A 25,629-nucleotide genomic window follows, 5' to 3' on the forward strand; every position below is an offset into this window, starting at 1 on the left:
CTAGTGGTGCCCACAGAGGCGATGGTGATGAGAGGGCATTGCCCCCAGACAGCATGTCCTGTCCCAGACCAGGGACCCAGACTTTGCTCAGCTGTTAGGCTTATTGCTGGCTCCCCTGGAAATTCCTAGAAAGCTTTTGCTGGCAACTGAATTGCCATGGAAATGTTTTTAGATTGCCCCTGCAATACTCCTCCAAGCAGTCTGCCTTGCATCTGCATTCATGCCCTGCTTGTAATTGCAAAGAACCCTGCTGCCTCCCTGTCGATCCTGCTTGTGAGATGAAACCAAGCAGCGTGGAGCATGAGAAGAGCTGCAAGCAGGCAGCCTAATCAGGACAAGCAAATTCCAGTTCGGAACCCCTAGATTGTTTTTTTTCACCTCCTAATACTTTTAAAGCCCCTCCTTAAAACTGACAAAACTACTGCTTTCAGCTCTCCGAAATTATATGGCCAGTGAAAGCAAACAGACACCAGTGTATGCAGATGAATCCAAACATGAAAGCTTTGATTTTTATATCCATATGTGACACCTACAGAGGCCTGCTTTTCACTGTAGGGCACTTAAAAAACATTCTTTTAACTATCTTATGCACTACTTGCATCATACCAATTTATTATCTTGCTGGGAAGTAACAATGCATGGTGTAAGTCTGCAGGTCTTTATTGAAACCCCTACTATAGACAAATTTTATGTCTGGAATCTATCACTGATTTTTGCAATATGTTCTGAGACACTCACCCACAACTGGTTTCTAACAAGCTGTCCCCAACCTGCAGAGATGCCATCCCAAAGTCTGCTATCCGGATGTTGTTCTTTTCATCCAGCAGTAGGTTTTCTGGTTTTAAATCCCTGTGGCTGTAAAGAGAAGATCAAAGTGTGAGTTAAATTATCCACGACAGCTTTCCCACTCCAAAACTTGTTCTTTATCCAGCATAGCATCCAACCTATTATAGTTTAATCGATTTCATTTTTTTTCCTGTCCCAGGCAGGAGAACACACATTCCAAGATACAATCTTTGCAATATTCCATATCCCAAATGCCCACTCCTGATGAATGCAAGGCCTGAGCCTGCAGGGCCCTGACAGCAAATGAACACCTTCAACTTCCAGTGAGACCAACACAATCTGAGGGAGAGGCTGAGGGAAATAGGTAGGAGGAGAATTTCAGCTTGGATTTAGGGCTGATATACTCCATCAAATGCCAGCTCCTTAAGGTAGGAGGCAACACCATTAATATATTCTGTCAACAACAGGAAACAAAATACTGATATTTAGAGAAAAAAGCATCCTTGGTGTAAATGCTACTGCACAAAGCCCCTATTAGGAGCTGCTCACATAGGCATATGGCTTTGAAATAATTCTGGGTTTTAGCTCTGACAGAGAAATCCCTTCAACCCAGCACTGCTTATAACTGATGGTGCCAGCAGTAGAAAGGGAGAGGATTCCCACCTTTCCATCAAAGCTGGATTCTCTTATTATTTGGGAAGAGCCAAGCAGCCATGATCTTCAGGATGGCAACTCCTGCTTTAAATGAAAGCTATCATATAATGACTACTTTATTAATCTCCATTACCCACAGCCAACACCACAGTGCACCCACGTCTGCTTCTTAGTACTCGAGTGCTTTTGTACAACTATTATATTTACTTGATTTTATATCCAAAGACAAAAGTTTTCCACAAAATTTGTGATGACTTTGCTTTTTTTTATTTTTATTTGCAACTCTTGAAGAGTCAGAGAGATGAGAAGAGCACTTCAGGCAGGTTAAAGATGAAACTCCTTTCTTGTTTTTGCTTATGAGTAGGCAAAATGAGTCTTTGATGCCTTGCTAATAAAAGCTCCAAATAGGAGCACTCAAACCTTGCAGGCAGAACGGCCAGCTTCGGTGCCCAGTCAGAACACAAACCTGTAGGAAACGGCCAGCTGACAACACACGTGTTGTCGGGCAAAAAACAGTCATTTGCAACAATGGTTCACTAAAATCAGTTACCCTGACCAAAAACTGAATTCAGCAAAAGAACCACAGTTTAGTATAGTCTAGTCCAGTGACACCCATAATGGAAGGCAGCCTTATCTTCATGCCATTTCCTCTTCAGTTTTTAAGACATTCTTTTAGAAGTCCTCATGGATGCAAGAGTAATTCTACCTCTATACCACTGTAAAGAAGGACAGTCACTGCCCGCTCGGAGAAACATGAGAGGCATGACGAATGTCTTGGAAATGCTCTCCTCTGATCTGAAGAGAGGTCTGGAATGATCAGTTAGAGACAACTTGTAAATAATGCAGGTCAATTCTATGCAAAACCAGAACACACTGTAACAGGACACCTGCGGAATGTAACAGATATTTCCAAAGGGGACTTCCAAAATAGCACACGTTCAAAACAGGTACTGGTCATTTACCTTATCACCAAGTCTTACAATTCCTCCCCTCTCAATTTTTAAAGTGCATAAAATTTGGTCTCCAATCTTGTATTAACATGATGAAACCTGCACATTAAAGTAGCCTTGTTAACCATGGGCAAACATTCTATAAATAATGGAGCAGCGTGATTTATACTTCTGCATATTTTCATCTGACAAAGCAAAAGGTGCTTTATCAAATCTATATTTCTCATAGAAAGCGAAGTTTCGAGGTAACGGAAGACAGAAGACTTATTAGTCATATAATAACTATCAAGATAGTCATACCTACTTGACAAAAAAGCAGGAGATGAGTGACAAGGAAGCTTTCCAGAGGCAGTGAATGACCAGTTAATGGCCACGAAAAGAACCCCTGAATGCCATAATCAAGGACAGCAGTCCTGGAAAAAGGCAAGATGGTCAACATCTGCCAAATCTGAATGTGCTCGAGCCCCAGCAGTGACAATGGAGTGAAGAGCCCACAGTCCTAAGGCAAGCTAGGAAAGCTGGACATTAATGAGGCAGTAGTGTGTGATTTAATCTTTCCTCCAGCAGACATCCTTGTCAGTTCTCATCTTACAACTCATTTCATTAATGGGGTGCTGGGAAGACCTCATTCGACTGGGGAGATGCACTGAAGTTCTCCTGTCTGAGGACCAGGGCTCAGTGGCAAGTAACAGCTCCCTGAGCAGTGCTTGTTTGATGCTGTGAAACAAGAAACCCCCCCATGGCTCAAGTTGAGTGTGCGTCTTTCTACTGTGCGTGGTTTTGCAGGGGCTATGGCTGTTTTTCAGTCTTGGCAACTGCTCCTGGCTGACTGCTGAACAGATACATGGTGCAGAGGCTGAGGGTGCTGTTGCCCGTGCTTGGTCCGCTGTTTGTGCACTGGCTGGTATCATTCATACATGCTCAGCCTGTATGCATGCACTGCAGACATGTGCCTTTTGATCCTAACAATTGAAATTCTTTGCTTATCCTGAAATTGTGTAGTTTTTTTAGAGAGAAGACAACTTGAGAGAATGATCAAGGCACAGCATGACCAAAACACAGGACATTCACGGCGTTTCTCCAGCATGGATGCATGGTCAGTATAAAATGTCTTATGTTATTTCAGGAAAACAGTGCAGCTAAAGGAAACGCAAAGAAGTTCCCCTTCCATGCCTCAAAGCTACCAGACTTAGCAGACCTGCCACAGGCCCTGGCTGGAGCAGAACGTATGCAAACCTTGAAGCAGCCCCACTCCCAGACCACTGAGAGGGGAAGGGACAATACCTTTGAAAATGAGTACAGTATTCTCTGGTGGAAAGGAGTCTCCTTCTCCCCATTTCATCCTGTCTTCCCATCAGCTGGGATGCACAACACCGACAGTCTTAGGCCTGGGTTTTTAGTCAGGACCAAGTGGAAAAATGGGGTTCCTATAAACTGGCAAGTACATTCAGGTTTTTTTTGGAGAGACACTGCGAGAGGAAAAAGGGGATGCCACATTCCAGATGTGGAGAAAGCTTCACCTCACTGCCCCCTTTTTTTTTTCTTTTGCTCCAAACACTCACCAAAATAAACTCAAGAAAAATTATCAGCTCTTCACTACAGCCCACTAAGCAGAGAGGAGAGAGTGGACTCTGTTGGGAATAGTTACATCTATTGCTGACTAGGCCCTAAAATACAACAACTGTCATACAACAGTTTTGCATCTCTCTGACCCTTCTCCATCTCTCTTTCAACACAGTCCCTCGTGCCCAGTATGGATGATTAGCATAGGAATTTCATGGCAGCCTGAGTACTTTTTTGTATTGTGGCAGCACTCCTCTCAGAGATCGGGGTGCGAGTGGGATCAGGCAGTGCCTGCATATTCAACCACTAGAGAATTTTATGTCTCAATGGAAAATTTTCTTCTAGCTGGAACATTTTTCTGCTATCCATCTTTGGACCACTTTGAATTTGCCAAGGCAGCATCCTGGGGATAGAAGTCAGGGCAGGAGTCTGCACCAGAGTGGCAGAACCAGCATGCTGTGCCACTGGGAATGAGACTTCCTCTCTGCATTTGCATTTCCCATCTTTGCATTGCCAGCTTTTCAAATGGCAGAAGGAAGAGAAAAGAACATATGGGAATAAGGAAGGCTTGTTATAATTTACCTAAGAGCCCAGCAGCCCGGATAGCCTCACACATTCATATTTGGAAAGAATTCTCTTGTGCCAAAATGAAACAAAACAAAACAAAACAAAAATCCCACTGTATGTGGTAATTACTTGGCATTAATGGAACATTGCAGAGTAAATGCATTTAATTTGGTCCCATTCCAGCTGATCTCTCTGTCTCTCCTTGTCTTATATGACCCCTGTCAACTCCTCTCTCTGCAGGTGAACAGAGGACTCCTTACCCTTTCATTGTTCTAAAGACTCTAAAGCTGTAGGGGCTTTATCACTTAGCTGGAAAATCAGAAGAGAAGAAAGCAGTTTCTTTAGTGACAAACACGGCAAACTCTCCTATTGAGCCCTGCATATGCTGAAAAAGAATACGAAAGAGAAATTCAGCACTGCACAAGAAGTCAGTGTAACCCTGATCCAGGGTGGCCACAGACCGCCCGGAGCTCCTCAATCAAGACAACAGAGCAGAAACTTAGCTCCAGGAGCCTGCATACAGCAGGCTTTTGAAGGGAGAGTGTGTGAGTGAAAGGGAGCCATTAAACAAGCCATGACAGGGGAAGCACACGCTGCCAGACTCTCCGCAACGTCCCTCTTTTACAGATTACAACAAAGGCTTTACAATTCCCTTGCAGCACAAGATGGATACAGAGAGAGGTTTGAAAAAATTGTCCCATGGAAATAGGCACAGTTCGTGGAGGCGGTGCGCAGAAAATGAAAGGCACACATATGTGTTAACATGTTCCAGCTTCCCACTTACACACTGGCCACGCTTGCTTTCTGGTCGCTCCCAGTGATGCGATTCAGACAGCTCCTCTAGCTCCCTCCATTGCCTTTCTAGTCAGTCTTCCTGCTCTGGGAATATCCCTGTATCTGTACTGCAGGCAATTGCAGTGTACATAAAAAAGAGAAGTAAAATACTCTCTCCCTGTCACCCAGGGTTGGCAGATTTTTGGTGTAGTGACAGACTCCAGATCTTGGATTCAAAGGAGCTATGTCACCTGCACGAGATGAAGAACTAACCCCTTATTTTAAAGTGATTTTTGAGCTGAAACATTCACATCAGTTTCTATGACAACTCATTGTAGGTCACAGATTTCTAACCCAAGAAACCTCCTAATTGGAGTAGTTGCAGGTCATTTGTACTAATCAAATTGTTGGCTACTTTGCAAATGCCTTTCTTACTGACCCCAAACTCCCAGAAGGGCCAGACCACAGAATAATTGTTCTGAAGCCTCTTAAAAGTGCCCGATATGATGCAAATAATTTATCAGTAATAATTAATAGTGTAAGAAGCAATATTTTTAATTTTCTTGAGCAGTAAAAGCCTTTCATCTTATTTTCTCTTGCTTCTGAAAATCAGATCCGAACGTGTAATGGATCTATCTACAGAAGAATCTTTGTTTAGAGCCATGGTTGCTATGCTCAAATTTAGTACATTTTCAGAGAATTCTGTAGAACAAATAAATATAGTTATAGCTAGGAAAAAGGACAACACCTACAAACATACTAGGAGACCCGGAGAAGGGTCTGTATCCGCAAAACCTTGCTTGCTTTTTAACAATTACTTCCATTGGTCTATTAAAATATATTGCTCTTCCCTACCAACCCTGCCTCAAAACATGTATTCATGTATTTCAAAGCCAGAACAGTCTGTCAGGTCTGATCACCACTGATGTACTTGCCAGAGAATGTTACCTGGTTATGCTTACAATAAGACTATGTCATTTTTGAGTTTCCAGTGGCTTACATAAAGAAGTAAATTTACAAAAATACATGACCTCTGGCTTTAGCTGAGCTGGTAACTTTGCCTTTGGCATTGCAGCTGCTGTACTTGATGGGTTTTCTCCGGTTCTCTTTACAAGGGAAATCTGAAAATTCCTCACTGCTTTACAGCCAGTCTCAATCACAGAGCTGAAACTCCTGGATTCAGGCAACGACTGGTGAATCTCAGCTCTCAACAGGGGAGAAAGGTACCTTCCTCACTTCTGATGGTCTAAAAGAAAACTTGACAATATAAAGACTGAAGGACCCGAAAAAAAAACCAATCCAGAAACCAGCCTTATTAAATTCCACAATTTCTAGACTAGTTTCACATTTGGAGGCCTTGATTCGTGATTTCAAACTGTCCAGCTGCTGCAGTCTTAGGTGTTCCACAGACCATCCCCACAGAACACTGTAGCACGCTCCTTATAAATGAAGCAAGGCAGAGCAGGAGTCACCAGGAGGGTGGCACTACCTGACAGAACACGGCACCTGGCATTCTTCAGCTTTCTCCGTTTCTCGAAGACACCCCAGATTTCTCCCTAAAAGCACGCTTTCTTTACTGACAGTGCTCTGCAGCTCCTGCCTGCAGGAATATACCAGAGATTTTGGCACTACTGCTGCGAAATCCTGAAGTGTTATAAGGAGCCTTTCCCCCACCCTGCACTGATGGGAAGAACACAAGGCAAAGTCAAACAAAGCTCTTATTCATTGCCTCAGCCCCCTAAATCGCACACCCCCCTGCCTACGCATGCACACACGGACACACTTCAGCGTGAGCCTTGTGCGTACTCGAGCAGGCACAGCCCCAGGCAATGAAAGGAGAAAGGGCCCTCATAATTGTCATTTATCAATATTCATAAAGAACCTGCCTTAACCCCCTCTTGTGCAAGCTCGGGGTGGGGGGGAAACACCATAAAATGAAACCCAACCAAAATAAAAATAAAATGAAATAATCATCTTGCTGCTCATTACCGCAGGGGATTTCCTCTCAATGTCACCACTGCCCTGCGCGGTAATTGGCATTATCTGTTATCTCTGAAGCCATAACAAGGTTTGCCACGGGGCATTTTTTCTGTAATCATATTTTTTTTTTTTTTATTTTGTCAGCTCGCGAGATACTGACACCAAACCCGACGAGCCGGACCACGGCACAAACACACAACCACAACACCCCACGCAGCCCAAGGGGGCGCGCGGCCAATCCCGGCTCCCGCCAATCCCAGCTCCCGCCAATCCCCGGCTGCCGCCAATCCCGGCTCCCGCCAATCCCGGCTCCCGCCGGTGATGTCACGCCCAGCCAATGAGGCGCCCGCCAGCTCCCCGCGCCCGCCCCCCTCCGCCGCCGCCGCTGCAGCATAACCCGGCTCCGGCTAAAGGAGGCTCTTCCCGGGGAAAAGCAAAGGACTCGTGAGCTAGTCCGGCATACGCGCTCCTGCATTGTTTCCCCACAGAAAATACAGCCGGCCCTGAAGGAGCCGAGAGCGGTGCGCAGGCGGGATATTCACAAGGCATTATTGATTTGGGGCACCCAGCTGAGACATCTTAAAGGCCCTGAATTTAGGAGAGCAGACACCCAGCATTAGGTGAATGGCAGCTTCAGAAAAAAACTCATGAGTTATGCCCAAAGAAAACGTCCTAGGCTAGGATGGTCTTACACCGATGTCCAAGGAACCCCCAGTTCTCCGCCATTTCTTGTGCCATGGCTGAGCACGTCTGCTCTGGGCGCTGCAGCCTGGTGCAGAGCCCTCCGAGCTCACACAGAGGAAGCGCTGGAAGCAAAAGCAATAATGCTGTATCACTGAGCTAACGGCTCTGCTCGCCAGCTCAGGCGAAGCGGCAAGGTAACACAGATAACACTGTTTGCAGGATCCCACGTAATACCTTGGCATGGTGCTGTCTGTTTGCACCCGTGTGTGCCCAGCACGGCACGGTGCTAGGGACACAGAAAAATCCTCAGAGAACCCTACAGCGGGTTACCTGTAAGCTTTCCCCCTTGGCCAACCTGTACCACAAAATCCCTTACGTGACTGCAGCTCGAAGTGAGGTACGTCAAATCTTCCCCCACTGTTTCCATAAAATAAAATGAGAACAGAAAGCTCATACTTTTTTTTAAAAAAACACACAACCAGCCTCAAGCTCTAAGCCCATTCTGCTTCTTTGTCTGAGCTGCTTGTTTGAAAACACCTCTCAGAGACAGGTGATGCCTCCACACAGTAGCAGCAGAAGCCCTTTAACTGCCAGGAAGATTGGGGAATCCTTTCTGATTCTTTGATCCGGGAATCCTGGTGCATCAATACATTTTGAGCAGTGAAAGCTGAATGTGGTTACATACTGCTGTGAAAGTAAGCCACAGATATCTCACAGCGTTTTGGGAGGTACAGGAAGAAGATGGGACAATGATATGGGGCTAGGGATACCAGGCTATCAATCTATTCTGCCAGTAGGTTAGAGGCACCCACATTTAGTCATTAACCAAAGCAGAAGCCTTCATTTTTCAAAGTGGTCATAACTGGATAACCTGGCTGATGAGATGATTTGTCATTTCACTGCCCCACGACAGGACAAGGTCAGGCTTCATTGCTTAGGAAAGCACATTAACTTTTATACTCACACGCACGCACACGCATATATTTATGCATGCTCTGATTTTCAAAAAGGGCTTAATGATAACTGTCCAGAACACAACACAGAGTCTAATATAACACAGACCGCACAAGTCTCAGAGTGACCCGGAGAGAGGGAGAGCTTATGATTTACTGCTAACTTATTCAGCACTAGATGCTAGTCGAGTGGGAGTTGGCAAGGAGACAGGGGATTTACTTCTAAGCAAGACTACCGCTCACAATCCAATATGTTGAACAGGAAAATGGATTCCTCAAGAGAGGCCTGCACTCTGCCTTGGAAATTCCACATATCGTTAAACCTGCAGGGCTGCTTGTCTGTCTGACAGCCTCACCACAATCCTCGCTCAGTTTATTAAAGTCTGCCATATCAAGAGGTATCCATCACAAGCCCAAAGGACTAGTATGTACATGTATAGATGCACGCTTTCATAGAAACTTCTATCCCAATGGAGATTCCTATTTCTCTGGAATATTCATTTGTAAAAGTAAATAATTTCTTTTCAGTTGTACTTAAACATTTTTGAGTCTTCTTGGTTTGGGTCTCTAAGTGTTAAGCCAAGCAGGGAACAGAAACATGTATGTATGCAATCCACCAGTGGTTGCGCTGCCCAGGACATAAAAGGTAACAGCTGTACAACCTTCCAAGGATTATGCTGATTGTAAGGAGGTCATGATCACTCAACCCAGTTGATTAGCAGGGAAGAAAAATTGTGGAATTTGCACAATAAAACTTGTCAGAGGTCTCTGCCATTAGAGAAAACTTAGATCCTCTAGTTAGGGCCTGGAACCTGCTCTCGGCTACTCTGTGAATTTCTCTGTTGTGACCCTGCCTGTCCCAGGTGGGCATTGTCCTCAGGACCTTCGCGCCCTGATCCACCACTTTGAACTGCCTCTTCTGCCAACAGTATACTCTTCTTAATATATCCTCAAGAAAGGCTCACATTTCCCTTTCCACTTATTAGAAATAGGCGCTCTTTCAGACTAATACTTCCTGTTGAAATGAGTCAGAGATGTAGAGGGAGGGGGCTAGAAGAGCAAGTTAAATATTTAAGCATCCATTTTTGCTGTGGCCATTTATGCTGTGGACGTCTGGTTTGCGAGTTCTCAGCACAAAACTGGAGGTACAGAAAATCACTGTACGGTTACCAAGAGAGAGCCACACAGTGATTGTACCAATCCAACTACTGCAGTATCTATCAGCGGCCCTCGGCCTCCTGGAGGGGGGGGATCTGCGGCTGCCTGTGGCGACGGAGAAGCAGCCACGCAGACATAATGTAAATGGTCTCCCCCAGCCAATCTAACTGCGAGGAGCTGCATTTCTGAGAAATAAGCAGGTAGTTATAGGTCAGCAGCTATACAGAAACTCGGTGCTCAGACTGATTGTAACAATTTGATTTCCGTATAATTTAAATTGCCTAAACTTGCTGAAGATGAAGCAGGAACTGGTGCAATTTAAAACACCACCTGAAAGCACAGGTTAAACCACACTCAATGGTTAAAGCATATGATGGAGTTAGTGAGTATCAATAGCAGTCAGATCAAGGAATTCTTCCCAACTGGAAAGGAAATTAAAGGCAACGGTGACTCAAATGCCCAGAAGGGACTTAGTGAAGGTTGCCAAAAGCCAGCAGGTTTCCAAAAACTAAAGGAAGCCATAAAATGACTTTGCTGTATTCGTCATTGTCCCAAGTTTCTTCAGGGATTCGTTTTGATATAGTGAATGTAACTGTTATTAGCGAGTGTTCCAGAACGATGGAAATTAAACTGCTTCTCCTTGGTGGTTTTGGTTTTCCTGGTTAAAGCATTCCCTGTGAATAAATTCTCCTCCAGTGAGAAACAACGGACAATCTTTTCCATGAAAAGTCTATCTGTGACTGGTGCACTGACTCACAGACGGCCAAGAATCAAAAAGTACGTCAGCACTTTACACAGTGCTTTCAGAGCTTTACAATATCAATTACTAAATAGTAAGTAAAAGTATCAAGAAATGAAATCCCTTTATTCTGTGCTTTTATGTAACAGGTAACTCCCATTGGAAATGGCTGCACTCACCATATTGAATGACTATGGCAGAAGTCTAAAGCAGAGATGATTTGTCGGAAGAACTTCCTGGCTTCTTTTGGTGTCAATCTTCCCTTTTTTACGAGATAGTCGAAGAGCTCCCCACCTGACACGTGTTCTAGCACCAAATACCTAGAAAATAACAAAGGCAGGATTTTTTAAGCATATTATCATACCAATCTCCTCATGCACACAGAGTTATTTACAAACACTTCTATTTACACATGGTTAAGGAGAACACTTCTGAAAAGAACAGCGGAAGAGAATCAGAATTTTAAAATCAGGAGTGATTAATAGTTTTAACAGGGGTTCTGCAAACTTCAGACGTGCCACTGTTGAGTTCAGTGTTCAATATAATAATGAGAGATAATCTGGAAGCTAAAAATTACTCAAAAGACCAGGAGGGGAAACAGAGAATAATCAGGTATAAGCTTTCAGAGCAGCTCTTAAAGCTACTGTGGAGTGAAACCGTACTAAGAAGCCTCAGGTCCCTTAACCAAGCTGACAGTTCCTTTATAGAACAGCTGTGGCAAAGCTGCGCTCACATACTGTTCTGTCTTGGACACCTGAGAACCAGGCAGATGTCAACAAACTAGTGGGAATTAAAAAAAAAAAAAAAAAAGGTGAATAGTTTAAATTATGAAAAGAGATAAAAAGAACTACATGTGTGCAGCCTACATAAGGGCTTCACCTTGTGCTGCTGAACACCAGCGATTTGCTGGAGCAGCTGCCCTCCCGTGCAATTCCCACGTGAAAAATGTGACACTGAGTGAATAAATGTGGCACAACGGGGACCTCGGAGCAGAAGAGGAAACCCCAGACCTCACACAGCAAGCCTGGCAGTCGTACAGAGAAAAGTGGAATCTTCTGGAAGGAAAGGACTTGACATGGATGGACCATCTTGTTGCAAGTATGGGTAATGAAAGGCAGCCAAGCAGACGAAAACTTAGTATAAATCTCTGGAAATGTTGCCTAACAGTCGGAATGAAATAGTTTCCTCAGGGAAATGGCAGGAACACCATTAACTGAACCATTTAAAAATAAACCAGATATAATATGGACTAAGCAATAGACTTCTATTGGCAAGGGGATTGCTTGAAACCTCCATGGACTTTTTTCATCTCGGTTGTGATTTTGTGCTCTACTGTCTCCTTGCTTGTTTGCCCAGATTATACTATTCTAATACAGAGTGGCGAGATTATGCAGTATTTATTCAAAATCTGAAATGACAAGTATAAACAACAATTAATCTATTAATCCAACTCTTCAAATTGGAGTGAACAATGAATTAATCCAGGACACTTATGTAGCTCAAGCAGCATAATCTTGGAGGAAATTTCTAAATTTGAAATGGAAAAAAGGAGAAGATTATTATTAATGTGTGCACTTAATTATTCCTGTTTTCAGTGTTTCCAAAAAGATGGAACAGTAGGAGGAGTAAAATCTGTCCTGAGGAAAGTAAAAATGGCTTAATGATAATGGCATTATCCTTAATGGCATTAGCCTTGAAGTTGCAGAAGTGGGACCTGAGCTCCTGGTCCATCATCAGCTCCTGTGCGACTTCCTTAACACAGCAGGTAACCAACTGTATCCACATGACTTCCATGTGTCAGCTCCCAGCCAGCACAAGGAGAAAGCATTTCCGTGCCTTACAGAAATGCAGCAGAGAATGCAGCAAGAGATGGACATTAATATTGTCTTGCCAGCTAAGGAAGTAGTACAAAAGCACAAAAAGTGGCCAATGACGTTCTAAACTTCAGGGAATTAAAATGGTATTTTGTGCAATTTTTATCAAAACAGAAACAGTTACAAGAAACATGGTAATATTGACAGGTTTTTTTCAATAAAATGAGAAAAAAAGAGAAAACTATTGACTTGAAAATCTCATTTGGAATATGCGGGTTATCTTCTCTCCAAGAAGAGATGAGCAGTCACCAGACTGTCTACTCAGTACATGCGGGTGATATGGAGATCACTGTTTATCTGCATTACATTTTTTGAGCAAGACATTTGTCGTGGTTTGGGCCGGACTGGCCACTGAAACGAATGACAGATGCTCTCTTTTACTTCTCTCTCCTTCAGAGAAGGGAGAGCATATCCCTTCAGGGAGAGAAGGAAGAGACAGAAAAGAGATTTATGAGTTTAAAAAAGAAACCAAATTACTTTAATGAAAATATTAATAAAATAATAAAAAGAAAATAATGAAATATATACAATATATACAAAACTGTATGGAGCTCCCAGGATGACAATCACGTCACTGGTAGGCACTGGGAAAGTCCCAGGCTGGACTCAGCAATGGACAGGAGCTGGATTCCAGATCTGGATTCAGGAATGCACAAATCAGGATCAAAGGCAGAGATCGGGATCAGACAGAGTCCTCCTCAGATGCCGGCCACTGAAGAAAGAGGGGTGACCCTTTGGTGCCTCAGCTTTTCTACTGAGCATGATGCAGATGGGATGGAATACCCTGTTGGTCAGTTTTGGGTCACCTGTCCTGTCCGCTCCTCCCTGCAGGTGCAACCCCTCTGCGCTCTTCTGCTTCTGACCCTCCAACAGAGCAAATAACAGTTACCTGACCTTGGTTGTAATAGCAATAAGTATAAGTTAGAGCCTCTCTGCATATCATTCCTTGGCATAAAATATAAACAATCAGGTCTTATCACTCTGGAAGCGGACAGGGTTGGAACAATATGCCGTTAATTTCAGAAAGTTCACTTAGTTAGAAGAGGCTTAGCTGAAAGTAAAATCACTGAAAAGAAAGTTGGTTCTGTTTTACCTCAAACCAGGACAACATCGAACCGTTCAGAAGAAAGCTGATATGCAGTAGCCACCAGCACTGGGGTATCTACATTTTCAAGTCCCAATCCTCACTTTCCAAGCCTCGGGTAACAGACTCTCTGGTAAGAGGGTTTGCTATATAATTCATTCTCCCTCTCATACTAGAGAGAGATCTGGGTAACTATCCCATATGGCAGACCCAAGCCTGGCACAGAATCAATCCTAAAATTCTCCTTGACAGCTCCCTCCCTCACTGTGCCCAGCAGAAGCTGGATACAGCAGTGCATCTTGCCCCCAAAATTCCAACTGATAGCTGCTTTCTTTTCCTGGGATGTATTTTATGAAGATGACTGCAGTTACAGGCATACAGAACACCCTCCGCACTGGTTTCAAATACAGAGTTTTGGAAAATTACAGACCCAGCATTTCTGTCACCCACAGCAGGAACTGCAAAGCAATTTATTTTCATCAACTTCATCTTATTAAAAACACTCAACAAAAATGCACTGACACGTTGTATGAAAAATAAAACAAATTGAAAGACAGGGAGCATTTACAAGGTTATTCATTTTTGCTTGCCACCTAGAAGCACCAGATATAATAATGGAAATGAACAGGGGAGAACATTTGAAAAAGATTTGTGCCTACAACAAGTCAAGGGACACAGAGAAGCACAGCGACGATGCATTCTGATCTGACAAAGCCCCCAATGTGACGGGAGTGAGAAGGACGACAAACACATTCCGCAGTGGTCAAGTGCAAGAAATAAATGCTGTAGGGATCATTCCACAAGTACTAAGTTGTTATGTTGCAGCTAGGGTTTCTGAGTTTGGATTTGCAGCTGGTCATCCGACAACCCTATTCCCTCCAGTACAATGTGTTTTTTTAAAGATAGCCCACAACTAGGAGATTTTCAACTAAACAAGGGCACAATTCAGCACCTGCCTCCATCTCTGTGCAAGCCAATGTTCTGCTGGCGCATTACATGGCACAGTAGTAGTACACGTGTTACTTCCAAACATGCCAACAAGAGGGGTTTAAACATATCCTAGTGTTGCACCGGTTATAGCTATCACTGTATGGCTTACACAGTCCTCACTAAATGCTGTATGTTTGTATGTATGTATCTATCTGTGTACGTGTAAGTGTGTCTGAGTGAGTCCATAAAAGAAGAGAATACACACTCTGAAAAGCCAAACCGAAAAAGCAAAGGAAATAAAAAGCATTATTCCAGAGGCTGGAAGATAAGGCACAGAGACACTACATGTTTCCTGAATTCGTGCCACAGAAGAGAATCCAGATCTCCCAAGTCCACATCAGCGTCTAATATTCTTTACTTTAGCAAAGTGCTATGGGATTGGAAGTATGCCAACACCAACTCTTGGAGGATCTCGGGGAAGGTAAATAACACATAGCCTGTAGGGGAGAAAAACACTAAGAAGTATTTTCCCGAGTTTCCCCTTCCCTTTTATTTTTCCCAGATATGACAGGTTCTCATCTCACTAGAGTACTACTTTTCCCATTTACTCTAAGCAAGTGAGCAAATTCTAAAAATTCCAGAACAGTAACCAGAACTAGTCTATTACATTTGGAGATGAAAAGTAACTTACTGGTGAATTAAGCTTTTTTTAAAATCTTGTCTACGTAAGATTGACAGTCTTCCCACTGTAAAAACATAGGAAACCCTGCTCTGTAATAGCCATTGCAAGGAGGTTCAAGGAAAGGAAAGATCCAGCCTCTGGCTGGCAGCATGCACAGTACCTGCTGTGATAATACAGAGAGGAGCTATATTAGGACAAAAGACTCTGTAAGACCACTTAGCGCTCACATCTTGGATGCTCTAGACACACGTTAGCTCTTCTAATCCTTGCATTTCACATGACAGAAGCATTACAAAGAACCTCCTGCTCTTTACTGATAGGGAACTGCGAAGCAAAGTGACTTGCCCAGCGTTACAGTCACCCAGTATCAGAGCTGGGATTAGCACCTGTGGTCCTTTGTGCCTTCTACTCCATGCTGTCCCCACCACCAATATTTCCTTTCTGCTTACTAGGACACCATAAAGGCAAGAAAACATAAGGCGTGTGCAACGCAATATGAAGCCAAGCGCATGTGGTGTTAAAAATAAATTCTCAATTACTTGTTTTCCTCATTAGATATACTCTTTGAGAGGTTGCAAAAATTTTCACAGGCCACAGCGTGCTTTCATAAAGACACCAAGATCCACATCTTGTATGATATCTCACGTTCCTGCTACAAGCCAAGACACGAAACAAAAAATCTCTGGTTAAGTTTCAGAGCTTGAAGGAGACAAGACTTTGGTCTTTAAAGACAAAGGAGCCGAATGTTTAATACGAGAATAATTTTGTCTATTGGAGAGGGGCAGGGAGCTTTTGTGCAGCAGCATTCTATCTATTCCCTTTGCCATTTTCCATCTGCATCCCATCATCACCACCTCCCCAATAAAAGCTAGAAAGTTCCTAACCTCCAGTGACCCACTACGTATCATGTCAAAGACATGCATGCAGCTTATAAAAGCAACTTTAGAATAGAATAATCGTAGGCTCTTTTCTTTCTTTCTTTTTGGTTCATTTTATTTACTCTTTCAGGAACCAAAACAGTAAAGAAGTAATAACAAAAATTAAACAATACAGCAAAGGAGGGATGATTTCTGCTTGTGAAAGAGATGGAGTAGCTAAAATGAATGTGGAGAAATGTGGTCTCAAACTACCTTTGTGCCCCTTAGATTCTGGCGATACCAGGAACCAGCATAAATTCCAGAGCGCTCTCATTCACAGTAGCCTCCCCATAGTTGACTATGGCTTGTACTGTAGTTTAGACTGGAAATTTAACGAGAGAGCACTGTGCCTCTCCTCCTCATTACCCCGACTTACCCGTTTCTCGGGATCACAAGATGTGACAGCCCACCAGTTTTACATCATTCCTGCATCCTTCAAGTCATTTTAGTCTTTTCCAAATCCTGCATGTCAGTAGGACTCCTATAAACACAGAGGATGGTCCATTTTCCCCTGGGAGTGATCAATAAATATCCAGTGATCAACAACAATTTTATCTATAATCACCATATGATATTTGCAACAGCTTGAACTTCCCCATCGCAGGGTTGCCAATCGCAGGGTTGCCAATTGCTTTGTGTTTTGGACTGTAAGCTGACTAGGGCATAGGCTCTGGTTTTGCCCCATTCTTGTCCAGTGCCAGCACAGCAAGGTCTTCTCCATGACCAAATTGTCTTGGCTACACTACTATGAAGACAACACTTAAAACAGCAACATGGACACTTTTGTTGATGATTTCTCCTTCTCACCTGGTGGATTATGCTACAACTTACAAAAAGGTGCCTTTGCCCAAGCCCTAGGGAGCTCTGAGGAATAACTCACAGAGATCTCACTGAGGCAAGGCAGCTATATGTTACCTCCAAAGCAGGACTGCAACAAAAGAAACAGCAACGTCTGGAAAAACGCTGTTACAGAAAGACTAACTGGCACAGAGAACAGTAGGACCATGCATTACCAGATATTTATGGCAAAATAACAAAAAAAAAAATCAACAAACAAACACAACAGTTATGATCTGTAAAGACTGAAAAGCTGCCTTTAAGCCATTAGCAAGAATGGTGTGAAATACTAAAATTCTTGCCAGATGGGATTGCCTGCAGCGGCCCATCACTATACATCCCAGGGTGGGTATGCAGCTCCTGTTTTCTCAGCCTTGTAGATGAAGACAATTTACGAGACATTTGCAGCTACACAAATTAAGTCCTCTGGGGCAATACAAATGTATTTATTATTATAAAAGTGTTAAATGGATAGAGATCTTTAGATGAAAGCTCATACTGTAACACAAAGTATTTCAGGTAAGTATTATAAATGCAAAATTAAGAGTAACAAGAAATACTCTCTGGTGCTCTAGGAATGGTAGTCAATTCACACAGCTTCTAGTTTTGGTCAGGTTTGTTCATCAAGGCATAGAAGGTTTGTTCATCAAGGCATGCAATTAGCTGTCTGTTAGGGAACCAGTTAATAATTCTGGGTAATGATAGGACAAGGGCTAATGGTTTTAAACTAAAAGAGGGTAGATTTAGACTAGACATAAAGAAGAAATTTTTTACAATGAGGGTGGTGAGACACTGGAAGAAGTTGCCCAGAGAGGTGGTAGGTGCCCCATCCCTGGAAACGTTCAAGGTCAGGTTGGACAGGGCTCTCAGCAGCCTGATGTAGTGGAAGGTATCCATGCTTACTGCAGGGTGGGTTGGACTAGATGACCTTTAAAGGTCCCTTCCAGCCCAAACTATTCTATGATATTTACACATATGACGCACAACCTCACTTAAACCTAAGCAAGTAAGTTGGTCTTCTACATAAGCCTGAACGTACCACTGGGAACCATCACACATCACTGGGTGATGTTCTAGGACTTTTACTATTCCAGAAGTTAGACTGGATGTTCATGTGGCACTGGCTGGCTTTTAAGATGTACAACTTCAGGTGTCTGCTCCAGGAAGATGCAAAACCCAGATGCAGTTATATAGAAAGAGATACACACAAAGGCAAGAAAAATCAGAAGAGTTCCTGCTTGCTTCCTCTGCGCTCAAAAGTTTACTGTTTTGTGATGCCTACGGGTAAGACATTTCATGAAATGACCACGCCTGCTGAGAAGCTCAGTTACTCTGCTTTATCACTTAGTAGTTGATTATTATATGAAAATCATGAGCATAATCCTAAAACTGGGAAACATGGCATGGATCAAGACACTTCAGAGTTGATGTAGATGTCTAAGCAATTACCAAGGCCAGGGACACAAGTCAGGTAGGAATCTCCTTTATAAAGACAGAAACGTCTTCAGTTCTTTTCTGTCCCTGTGTTTATTAGTGCCCACATCTGTAAAAAGCTCTTGAACTTTGGCCACAGATCAACCACAAATGGAAATGGCTGCACCAAAAATGGCATATACTAGGCACTGCCACCAATCTTGATGAACTCTGAACCATCTCACAGTAACCCACAATCCCTGACACGATTATTCACGAGAAACTAACTACTCCTTTTGACCAATTCAGCTAAGAGCTACAAAACTCCTTACATTTCAAAGCTCTGGTGAATCAGCAAGGGATCTGTCTGGAATGGCAGACTGCCAAAGAAAAGCCTCTGGAAGAAAAAAGCCTTGGCGATTCCTCTTCCATGCCACGATCCTACTTGCAAAATGTCCTTCCATAAATACATATGAAGAGACATATGTGTAGCAGGGAAGAGGTTAAAAACTGCCCAGCCCAGACTGACACGTTGTAGTTCTTTGACGGCTTTTTCACTGCACTGTTTTCTATTGATTAAATAATCTCTATCAGATATTAAGCCCCTTGTTATTGGCGCAGCCTATAAATTATTCAGGAGTTATATAAATTCTTATGGTGGGCATGAATTTTTAAACCCTAATTTGGCACCAGGCCAGGAACTCTTTTTTTTTTTTTTCCTCGCCTCCAAGAAAATGTGCACGCATTAGATTTTTTTTTTTCCAAAAGACAATTTTAAATCTAGTCTGCTTGTTTGAATGGAGATTGTATTTGATTGCTCATTACATTTGGACGTGAACAGGTTGGGGCTTTTGGGGAAAAGAGAGATAGTCGGAGATTACGCTGTTCACTCTATACATTTGATTTACTGGGGATAAAATGTGTTTTGAGCAGTGTCTTCACGGTGTGTAGTCATGCATGCCAAGGCACTGCAGCAGCCATCCTATTTGGGCACACGATATGGAACATATCGACCCAGAGGGATCCTCAGCACAGGGTGGGCAGGGCTGAAACATCAGCTCACTGCTACAATTCTGCTAGTGACCATACACTTTTGGGTTTTATTCTTCAGAGCTAAGTGGCCTTTCCTTTAACAACTAGGGCCCAGACACACACAATGTTGCCTACTGAAGCCTGGAAAAGAAATTAGGCACGTAAATATACTGTGGCTCCGGAGCTACGTCTGCCCTTGGCCTTTGCTCACATCACAGAATTGCTCCGCTATGGGCCTGTTTTCTCCCAAGCCCAGCAGCATGGCCTGGATGGTACGCAAGCGCACACGTCAGGCAGTCAGCAGAAGATACAGTCAGGCTTTTGGGTAGAGCTTATTAAAACTGTGTTGCACAGAGTGTGGTATTAATCATCACCACCACCTCTGTGCAAGCCCTGCTTTGTGCCAGCCTGGCATCCCTCCTGCAAGCGGTGACACCTGTCCTCGGCGCAGCACCCCCTCCCCTTCCCCTTGCCTCCAGCCAGCTCCTCATCTCCAGGCCCACCCTTGACTCAAAACCTCACGTGCGCTGGCTCTGCTCCTACAGCAGACTGGCATTCCCTTGGCTACACGCGCTTGGAATTCATGACACAACTAAAACAAGTCAACAGCAGAAGAAAAGGGGTCAAAGTAGCCGGTTATGAACATTTCTCTTAATTCTAATCAAGTCTCAGGTGGGACATAATTTTGTTTTCCAATCCTTTTCTATTTTCTTTTCCTGTATCCACAGCATCTGGCACACCCACGACCAGACTACCAAGAAGCATACCTACCACGAAATTAATTTTTAGCACTGAGCCCTTGGAGCCGCTCTAACTTTCTGAACCCTCCTTCTGCCTTTAGACAGGCTTCCCCACAGATGGATCGAACGTCAAAGTCCTGGGCTACCAATAACAGAAGAACACGCAGAACCCTTTTTTCTCTCTCTTGCTTCCTCTGGCACCTCACAATTAGTTTTCAACAAAAATAAACAGAATTATAGGAAAACCCTGCAGGAGAGGACTGGCAGCATGAATGCCTCTGCAGACACCACCAGAGTTGTAAGTCTGACTCCTGCTGTCATCTGATCTTGTGTAAGCCAGAAACGTGAGTTGTGCACAGGCAGGAGGACATTTTAATTTTGTTATCTGGCTCATTGGGAAGCACCTTCACCTCTGAAATCAGGAGGTGGTGTGTTGTGTACATTGCAATGAGGCTTGGGCACTTGCCCAAGTGATGGCACTGTACTGCTGAATGATGAGAAAGGGACTTGTGCTTAGAAAAAGAGCTGATAGAATGCATGGCATATTTCAGAGAACAATATTCTGATGTCCACTCCTTTTCTCAAAGCAGATTCTTGTTTAAAATGCTGATCAAGTTGGACAACATAGAGATTTAAAATACATGCTCCCACAAAATTTGAAAATCTGAAATCTTAAGCATGAAGACTTGAAAATCAAACTATACATATATATACAATTATCTGTATGCACCTATAAATAGAAATTTACAGATATATATATACAGACGTTGATGGAAAGGGAATCAAGAAATAATAGTGTAAACATCTAAAAGAAAAGTGCATGGAGTGGTCCTAGGATGTTCTTACTCTATCTCATTTCCACTCCCTGCCAAACGCTTGATAATTTAAGCTAATCAAATGAGATCAAATGGATAATGCCACCCCTGTTGGGAGTTCTGCAGCAAAACTGTATCAGTCAGCTTTATCCTCTTTGGAAAGGGAAGGTCCATCTCCTGTGGACCGTATGACAGCACTTATGTTGCCATGCTAACAGCTCCTCCAACAGTGGGACAATTGATTTTCTAAGATCAAAAGGAAAGCTGAATTTACTGCATAAAATGCAGTAAATGTACATATCGGAGATTTAAAAATAAGGCATAAGATTGCTTCCTAGAAAAAATCCGAACCAACCACTTCACTCGTGAAGGACTGGGCTTTGCATGTTTCCTCTTATTTAATCCTCAACAAGTCTGTTAATGAGAACCTCCTGCTCATTCACAGTGGTAATGCTGCTAACACTGTGTGAACTCCACCTTCCTCTCCGGTTACTACACAAACTCTGTCTAGGACCAATTCAGGAAAGACCTTTTCTACAGATAGCACAGAGAAAACAGGACCATCACCCAGGTTCACACGGTTCATTTGCAATGCAGAAATCACATGACCAAAGGAGTGTTTCCCCTCCAATATGCATTACAGAACACACCAAAATTTTGTTATCAGCTTTGTTACTGCTTTGTTCATTCGCTTAGTTTATTTACATTTCCCTATAACTCCTGACTGTCTGAACTTGGTTTCTCAAAATGACTGGTGCACAAACAAATTTTGGTAGCTCATTGATCATTCCCTATTATGAACCAGCAATATAAGTTGTTAAGGAACTCTGGGCTTACCCCATACCAGGCTACTTCAACTCATTCTTGATCTTTAAAATGGGAGGATGATCCCCACCTTCCTTGCTGTTTTTTCTATTAACATTATATGATGGGAGAGGGAGGCATAGATTGTCTATAGCTATTTCTAAATTACCTATTACTGTGGACTCCCAGTCTTGCTTGAAGGCCATCAGTGTGATCATACAACAAATACAAAATAATTCAACTGTCAGTTATATTGCTATTTTAGCCAGCAAAACGTGTATCTGAGGTGGTATATCAGCACACGTACAGAGAGTCACAGTGCAGCTGTGTTTTCCCCCATGCACCTAGAACTGTAGTCCACTGCCTTACTAAATAAGACAACTCAAAATGCTCGATAAAGAGCTGGAAGTCTTAGAGCCCATAGCCATCTCCATCTCTCCAACCATCTTGGTTAAAAATCCACCAAAACAAACAGAAAATGACTGCTAGGCTAACACATATATGCTAACAGATTTTTATTATTATTTTTTAAAACTCATTTTCAGTGTTAAATAAACTGTGGAAAAAGGATTTGATTCATGGTCGTATTAGGAATCTACTCAACCAAAGCCCCTCGTCACAAATTAAATCATAAACCAAAAGTCAAACATGATTTGTGAAATTAACATTTATCGAGGAAATACTCCCCAGCGCTGCATCGTGATTAGTCTCTGGCATCTGAAATATCACCCATAATTCACAAGCTCCTCTGAAACCATGCCACTAGCGTTACTGCTGAGATGGCACGCATGATGGACAGGTGCTGTCACAACCAGAGAGCAATCCCTTTTTTGATGCTGGTGAGAACTAGGGGTCACTGTGTCTTATTATTTGGGAAAGTAGATGCATACACACTTCTCAGCCCCCATACAACTTGTAACCCTTTGCCCCTCCACAGGCACTCTCTTCCACGTCTTAGATTTATCCAAGGCCGCAGCCATTTCTAATTTTGAACACGGCGGCTTGGCAGAGGCTCTGCATTGTGCCCTTTCTTTAAAATAGTGACTAATAAAAAATGAAACATAATTAACAGCCATTGGCTCTTTCACAGAATCAGTGTCTTTCAGCAGAGGGATTCAGTGCCTTTGTGGGGACGTGCAGACAGCTCAATCTTACAGGCAGAAGAGCTACAGCACAAAGAAGACAGTGATTGTTAAAGGCTAAACGGTCACCAGCAAAGCACGCTTTGAAGCCCAGCATTTTTTAGAAGCTAGGTTATCCAGATAAAGCTTAAAGATACGGGATTCTTCCCTTGTCAAGGTGATTTTCGATTTTCAGCAGGAGGATATTTTCCTGCCAAGGAATACAGTAATTTTTTTTGAAATCGTGGTGTAAGACAATCCGCACTGCTTTGGACACTAGATATTTTCCACATGGAGCAAAATGGCCCCCAAGTCTTTTGGGATAAGGAAGGGGAGCTGAGCTCAGCTGCTGGCTTCACAGGCATTCAGAGCAAGAAGAAAGCTTCAGCACCTCTATAACCCATCCCCTCACCCCAAGTGATGACCATGGCCTTTCTTCTTCATGTATTCATACATTGTCTCCACCGCTCAAGTATACTACACCTAGCTGGAACGCATCAGCTGTGTGCTGTGTTTGTGCAAGTGTGTGTGTGTTTATGTGTGTGTATACCTAAGACTCCACAGCATACAAATAAACAAGGATCGCAAAGAAGAATATTGCCTCTCTCTTAAGCAAAAGAAAGCCTGGGGACTTATCCTACCCCTCCTTTAAACCAGAATACAGACAAATGTACTCTTACAAATGGTGCCTCTCTTTCCAGGATTAAAGGAGAACTTACTGGCTGTAAAGCCGCATTTCCCTTTGCTACCCCTCTCTCGCACACAGAGCAGACTGCGTTAGATCTGGGCCTCTGTCCTCAGCTGGGGCAAACTGGGCTTAATGGAGCCACGACTGTTAGTGTCACTGAGGTTAGAGCGCTTGGCATGCAGCTCAGAGAACATCTGAGCCAGCCTCCACCCTGTGCCTGCACGAGCTCACTCTGGCAACCGCGTTTCACCACGGATGGCAGGCTCTGCCCCAGAGGAGGACGGGGAATCCAAAAGAAATTACTGCCTGCTCTAGTAAGCTAACCCTTAGGCACAGAGGCCTTACTTCTTGAAATAGGAATTCATTGCTCCAGCAACAAGACTGGCTGAATGGTCCATGAGGGATTGTTACCTCCATTCAACACGCTTTCTTTGGGTAAACAGTCATTCCCTTCTTGTGTTGTGACATTATGGAGAGGTCACCAATGGCTGGTGGTTTTTAAAAATAGTTTAATTTTTTTTAACCACTCTCTTCTACTGGCAATAACCTGTTAAAAAGCTGAAAATAACGCTGAGTTCCCTACTGGGTTGCCCTTTTCCATTTGGAGAACATTGATTTTTTTTCCTGTTGTGCCAAGATTAATGTGGCCTGTTTGTTTGACAACAGATTCAACATATCTAGTGTCCTGTCAAGCTAAAATGACTCTGTCTGTGGACAACATCCCTGTCTGGCACTGGCAATGATCTGGAAAAAAAAAAAAAAGGCTTTGCTACTTAACTGTTACCACAGAATCATCAGAAGATTTTAGCAGCCCTTAAAACCAAAAATTGTTATTGATGGAGCAAATTTAAAATACTGTTAGTGAGAGTCGAATGAAAACTATTAGGCAAGGGAGGTATCCAAATTATCCGCTGTAACACTCTGTTACAGTTTTGATTCAAAATGGTTCCAGATCTTCCTCTCTTGCTGTTTCATTTAAAAATGTTCGCTTGTCCTCTCTCCTCCATTTTAAGTAGGAAAAGAAACAGCAGATAAGTCAAGTACAGAAAAGAAAATGAGAAAAGCCAAGGAAATAAGGAGTGTTCCTTCCTCATCCAAGTACAAGATATAACATGGACACCAGCTGAGGGTGAAAACAGACCCTGCTCCATTCTTTCAGAAATGTTACCAAGTTCCAAAACCCTCCTCTCCCTCCCTTCCTTCCTCCTTCCCTTCCCCCCTCTCTGGCAAAAGCCAGTAATACCTACAAATATTTTTTATTTTCGTAAACATCATGCAGCTTTAAAACGTGGGGATGTTCTATCAACTTCAGGATGGCTATTTCCCGCTCCACCTGGAAGAAACAAAAAGAAAGAGAAGATTAGAAGCTTGATCTCAGAATACATTAGATACCGTCACACATTTTCTTCCCATTTATCCATTTTCCACTCCGCTTTATATGCAGAGGATACGGCAACTTATAACAATGTATCATATTTAGCACTCATATAATTTAAGAAAAATTCAATTTATCCAGCCTCAGCACACCCTGCCCCACAGAATCGAAAACCAGCAAAATTTCAAGGTTGAAGAAAAAAGTCTCAAATCTACCAAAGGGAATTAGCTGTAGGAGTTACACGAGCATTCAAGGCTGTTCCCGCCTCACAATCCAAAGCCAATGATATATTCTCAAAGTACAGAAACTCTAAGGTGTCACTTAGGGCTTTCCTGCCCTCCCGCAGACACAGGCGTGGCCACGCTGCACTACATACCGCATACTCAATTGATATTAGAAAATCCCCATCCTGAAGAATTTGCAGTGTATGCAGGGGAGACAAAGAGCAGAAGACAGACAGTAATGTGATTTTATAGCTGCAGAACTGAGGCACAGAAAGGGAAAGAAAT

General features: G+C 43.1%; 1 protein-coding gene across 8 annotated transcripts in view; it reads right to left on the bottom strand.

Annotated features, from left to right (window-relative positions):
- Window positions 1-25,629, bottom strand: part of BRSK2 (BR serine/threonine kinase 2) — a 324,417-nt gene that overhangs the window by 81,682 nt on the left and 217,106 nt on the right. For all 8 annotated transcript variants that reach the window (XM_054200490.1, XM_054200495.1, XM_054200493.1 and 5 more), the window contains exons 3-5: window positions 24,993-25,078; window positions 10,988-11,128; window positions 739-855 (exon numbers count right to left, since the gene is read on the bottom strand). In XM_054200490.1, the coding sequence (XP_054056465.1) occupies window positions 739-855; window positions 10,988-11,128; window positions 24,993-25,078 (344 nt within the window). The remainder of the gene's footprint in view (window positions 1-738; window positions 856-10,987; window positions 11,129-24,992; window positions 25,079-25,629) is intronic.

This window comes from Rissa tridactyla, chromosome 4, assembly GCF_028500815.1.
Source record: "Rissa tridactyla isolate bRisTri1 chromosome 4, bRisTri1.patW.cur.20221130, whole genome shotgun sequence".
Taxonomy (NCBI): domain Eukaryota; kingdom Metazoa; phylum Chordata; class Aves; order Charadriiformes; family Laridae; genus Rissa; species Rissa tridactyla.